General features: G+C 31.0%; 1 protein-coding gene across 1 annotated transcript; it reads right to left on the reverse strand.

The window, feature by feature from the left end:
- Window positions 1–2,637: 2,637 nt before the first annotated feature.
- On the reverse strand, window positions 2,638–4,857 carry LOC137928985 (uncharacterized). The gene is made up of 2 exons (XM_068771993.1): window positions 4,813–4,857; window positions 2,638–3,857 (listed from the first exon to the last, which is right to left on the reverse strand). The coding sequence occupies exons 1-2, from the start codon at window positions 4,855–4,857 to the stop codon at window positions 3,441–3,443; spliced, it is 462 nt and encodes a 153-aa protein (XP_068628094.1). The 3' UTR covers window positions 2,638–3,440.
- Window positions 4,858–6,000: the final 1,143 nt, after the last annotated feature.

Genomic DNA, 6,000 nt, shown 5'->3' on the forward strand with positions numbered 1-6,000 from the left:
AGATTCGAGACGTATCTGCGGAAGAATCGGCGTAACTTCTCTCTCAATGTGTAATGTAGCATAATTACATTATATCATTATTATATACTATGAAAAAACATATTATATACTTTTTTAGTGTGTGTTTATTAGGCAATAAACATAATATTTGTTATGTATGTATAGCATACAGTTTTACATCATTTTTCTTTACCGTTTACACCTGTTTATACGTTATTTCTCCACCACCCTTGGCTCGTTGAGAACACCTTTAAGGCTTTATATACTACAATCATTATTAGATAAAATTAATAACGACGGTATTTTGCACATTTTTAAATTTTATTTATATATTAAAATTAATTCACATTAAATCATTTCTTTACACAGTCACTATCACATTTAATGTATTCAAAAACATGGACGATCCTCTCGATATATCATTATTATTATAAGTCTCAAAACCAATCGAGCAATGGAAGCGTTAGTGAAAGTCCAAGCGCGCGATGTTTATTTAAACATTCTTACGTGAATGGAGTCGCGTAAATTTTTTTAATCGTTGAATTAAAATCATACGGCCAGTAGGATTTTCGGTAAAAAAAAATTATATTAACAAATATGCTTAATATTTATGAACTCTTCACTATATTTTATAATGAAAAAAGAAACTACTAACTTAAAAATTTAATTAAATGATAAAATTATTATTTTGTTTTTAATAATAATAATGTGGTACTCTCGAATCCTAACAATGCAATTTAACAAATAAATCAAAAACATAGAATTCTACGTATCATCTCGTGTATGATTGAACGAGTTATATATTGAACAAAGTTACTTTTAAATTGAGTTCATTATATGAAGATCGAGTAATGATAACGTAGTGGTTAAGATAAGTGAATATCAATAAGCCAGCACACCTTGGGACCAATAATATAAAAAATATATAACATTTAGCACTCGAAATGTTCTGTTTGATAGATTAGACACGCTTTTTCAAAGAAAAACTCGAGAATGAAGATATTACAAAGCCAATATCAAGTGCTATGGGTAGTATACATAATTATCAGTCACCTGAGGTGTAAATTTTTTTTTGCCTCATCCCGATAGCCGGAAGAATTAAAGAGAGTGGCGGTTTAAAAATATTTATCATTACAAATACGAGAAATAACAATAACCTTTAAGATACACAAATACTCCGTCATCATTGACGGTATACGGAAGAAACATTCAAGCAACATCCATTCGATGGTATTTAAAACAATAACATCATTGAGAATTGTCCCAGACTCTTTCCAAGAATTTACAATAGCAGAGGTCTAGTACATTCGAAACTGAGTCTTATTTTAAAGATTCAACGTATAAATTTATTTCAATGTGGAATTGTATATATTTGGAGGAATTATCCAGCGAATTTGACCTTGATTCCGTCATGAGAGTAACTCTCTGAATCCATTGTTCAACTTCATTTTTTGCCATATGTGAATTTCTTGTTCACGTATAAAAGCAATCTCCACTGATTCTCTAATTACGATTTTGAATTGTATATAATTGTATGCAATTGCATGTATTTTATTACTATTTTTATTTTTATTAATTACTTTGAAAGTTATTGTATAACCTATTAAAAGACGAATTGAATCTTTATATTTAAAAATCTACATTAAACATAATTGGTAACTAAATTATGTTATTGAATTTTTGATCTGTTTATATATCACGATTGCATTATAAATACGTTAAAATAATTGTTGTTAAAACAATAAACAAAATTTTTAATTCTTTTTTATCGACTTGTCATAAAGGAATCAGATTGAATAGTTAATTATGACACTGACAGTTTATGTATAAAAGGCAATGTTTAAAATTATAACAATAAAACAAGTTAAAATTAAATGAATTTATTGAACAGTTACATTTTTTTCCTTCAATACATTATAACAAGGTTTGTTCCACAAGCGACTAGTGTTAAAACTTACGATGTGCGTCGTATAAATGAATCGTGTTATTTAGTAACTAGCTATCCCGAGTACGACTATGGAAAGCCTAAAGGACTTGACTTAGATCCCGATACCAAAGTGGTTTCTATGGATGATGATAAGAAAATTTTGAAAACCGGTCACGAAACAGCCGACGCACAAAGCAGAATCCCCGCGGACGGTAACACGGGACGCAAGCAAAAGCCAACAATGTCAGCAGATGCAATTAAGGAAGCTAGAGAAAACTATTTTAAACATGTTTTCTCCACAATGAAAAAAAATCCTGTAACAACGATTTCGCCGATTGCGTCGTCACCTTTTGCAAATTTGATAGAATCGGAAAGTCGGGAATTAAAAGGTCCGTTTGTCCAAGCGGATGTAAATCTACTAACGGCCAGGAAGCTAGCGTCCATACTGATTTATGAATTACAATATAACGATTACTTAAAAACTATAGATAGCATGTACAAAAGAAGAAGTAATAGAAATTAAAATATCTATTTAAATTAGTAATTTTTATAAGTTAAACGATGTAATCAACTTGAATGTAATAATAAACTGCAAAAGTTTTTAACAGAAAGGTCAAAAAGGTCAAAGGTCTCTTATTTCCTTCTTACTTCATCACCAGCAGAAGTTTCGGATCACAGTGGTATCGAACCAACATAATTGTTCAAATGAAGTCATATCTACTTCTTAGCTATATCAGCGCACAGCGTAAATACTGTCATTTGCGCATGCCAAAATAGTGTGCTAACAGACAATCAATGACTTTGAATAGAATTTATCTTTGTGAACATTGTTAAATTGTAAATGTGTAGTTTAATAGAATTACATTTGATAATGATTGAACCTATCGTGACAGTATTGAAAAATATAAATTGTAAACCAATAAGTCAGATTAAAAATGTTAAGGATTATACTGTTTTTGTAATACTCAAATAACACTAAACGAGATAAAGATATGTTTTTCTTCTTCTCCACCACTTCCTCGTGGCTGAGGATCGTGGTCAAGCACATCAGTTTCTGCTACCGTCTTTATTCAAGCTTTTCTATTTTGTGAAAGTTAAACGGTATGTTTCCAAGAGGGCAAATGTCAGTCTAGATTTGTTGCTGACAAGTTTTATAATATAGAGAACTATATTGTGGAGGTTACAGAACCAAAAATCAACGCCATGAACAATGACTTGACTTGATTGAATGACTGACGAAATACTGACTGAATCTTTTATTATCAATGTATAAACTAACATTGTATTAATAAATAATTTTTAACATAAAAACATTTCAGTTACTGGTGTACATTTATAAAATAGTCTTATGTAAGCGCCTATATGAATTACTTAACTTTCTATGATGTCCACTAAAAATATCTGTTTACTTATAACGGTATGTTTAATTATATCTCGAGATTAGTAACCATGTATTCAATTAGTAACAGTAAATCAGAATTAAATCATAAAGCTATATCATAAACTATATAATCTATCCCGATGCCCCACATGTGTAACTAGCTGAGCACCGTCTTAACACTGGACTAAACAGCGATGAAGTCGGGCAAGTATAGTTATAAGAAGAAAACGTTCCGTTTGCCGCTAAGACGCACATAAAGTAAGTGCGACATGTATTGTCACTAGCGTTTGGAAATCTCCCCGCAGTTGGACATACCCCACTCGCACTATTCGCACCGCAAGTATAATTTGTAGAACACCGTTGCAAAACGGGATTGAACAGGGAGGTTGTAGGACAAACGTAATTATTCGAACTAAAGCTGTTGTTAGCAGTATTTAAAACACATAACGTATAATTTCTACATGTCGCGTCGTTGGGCACAGGAAAACGACCCGCTCCGGTAGCAGTGCAATTAATTTGGGCTTGAACTACCCAATGCAGGCAAAAGACCTGAAATAAAAACATTTACGTATTTAAAACTATGTTCAAACGTTATCTATTATTACACAAGTGTTAAGAGAAGTTTAATTAAAGTAATTTGTATAACATTTTTTAAAAAAGATTTGTTTATTGTATTTTACAAAGGATATAAGTTAGTCATATGCTCCAGAATGACGAGATTCATAGATAAACGAAAGTAAACGCCATAGCCCAGGGTATTAATAAATTGAAGCGGCATTGGGCAGGCCACGTGAAGTTCTGGAGTGGAGACTACGGAATGGACAGAGAACCTTGTCAAAGTCTTCGGGAGACGCTAGATGCAAGCCGCTTTCTACTAGTCCTATAGGAAATTTATGGTGTAGGCCTATGTTCAACAGAGGACGTCTTACGGCTGAAGTGTTAACGATAATTTATCAAAATTTTAGTTTCTTGTTACTTCTTAGACTCCTTACGTTATTAGACAACACCACACTTGATTAAAGTGAAAATTACATACTTTTATGAAAAAAGCAAAAACCCGTACTCTAATATTATTTCAATTATTTCCAATGACTTTCAAAGGCAAATAAAAAACTGCAATAGCAATAAAATGTTCATTGCAAATAGGAATACGATATCAAATACTTTCAAGGTTATGAAAATTCTTGTAAACTTAATCTAGCCTTTAAAGGGGTTTAAGCAATGTGACGCTATTATTTTAATCAATTTTTACACTTTCTTTTAAGAAGTTTGTGTTTCGTTGTAAATGAACTTAAGCGAGTAATGATTGAATCGTTCTATTGACATTAAACTTAATAATAAGACGAAATAATTTTTATCGTGTAACTACGATAATTTAATTTTTTGCGAAAAAAATGAAATAAACATTAACAGGTAATAATTGATCTTCTACGATTGCTATATTTTTACTTTACACATTGCATTGAAAAGGACAACAAAAATATTATTTAGAATTTAAACCTACCATAAACACTGCACAACAGACAAAGGCTGTCCTTTTAGTCACCATCTTGCTTTCTAAATGAAATTTCAGAATTTAACCGTTGATTTTTATAGAGCCATACAGGATTAGCGATTCATTTCCTTGTCTTATCACAACAGATGTATTTTACGACAACATAAGCTTCTAATAAAGCAATAGCCATAAACATTAAACATTTTTCCACTTTTTACATCTCCTACGTTCGTATTATGACTCCTATATAGTGTTACTCTTTTATTTATTTCACTACTCTATATGCGGTATTAACATATAAATGTGTTTATACAAATTAATCAATTGACAAGCTCATAGTGCCTTCATGAAAAGAGGCTTGGATATCTTTACAAGATCAATTCAGGAGATCGGAGATCCGTAAATGAAAGAATAAGTATACGACAAAACTCAGCAACTTGGCAAGTTCACTTTGCAGTGAGCAGACCACATACCACGTAGAAAAAATGGCCACTAGGGCTTTAAAGAGCTGAGATCGCGACGTCCAATGGCGAGGTGGACTGACGGTGGGTGACTAAAATCTGGGCAGACCACCAAGAACTTCGATATTTCGGTTTCTTTCTATTACTACCAGATATTCCAAGTTATTGACATTTATGCGAGCAACATAGCTGTAATAATCAAAAAGTTTCTAAATCAGCTTTTCTTTACACATTCTTTTTTTCTACTATAAATCTTTTAAAAATGTTGAATTACTGAAAATCAATGAATATTTGTGGACACTTAATACGTGAATTATTATGTATAAATTGAATCAAGTTATTCCTACGAATAAAAGTAGTAAAGTATAACAGCGAAAATATCATCAAGAACAATAGTATTTTTTTTTATTAACTAAATATGATTAGTGACTATATCTATGTAAATTTTAATTCAAACTTAGTACATTAAAAGTAAAGTTGTTTTAAAATTATATTAACAAGTTGACGCGGCGAATTTCGTTCTGTCTAACTAATGAATTATGTACGGATTATCAAATTCACACAAAATTATTAACGCAATTTTTTAAAATGACATATATATAGATAACACAAAAAGTCTCAGTGGCGGCTATTTACAATTTTTCCTCATTTAAAAATTAATATAAATAAACTCATTGATCAACAGAATCTACATGTTGCGTATTTAGTTGTTACATCGTAATCATCATCATTTAAG

Source organism: Battus philenor, unplaced genomic scaffold (genome assembly GCF_028537555.1).
Source record: "Battus philenor isolate CCGP_79_NKW_IND1 unplaced genomic scaffold, ilBatPhil1.0.hap1 SCAF_4, whole genome shotgun sequence".
NCBI classification, from domain to species: Eukaryota; Metazoa; Arthropoda; class Insecta; order Lepidoptera; family Papilionidae; genus Battus; species Battus philenor.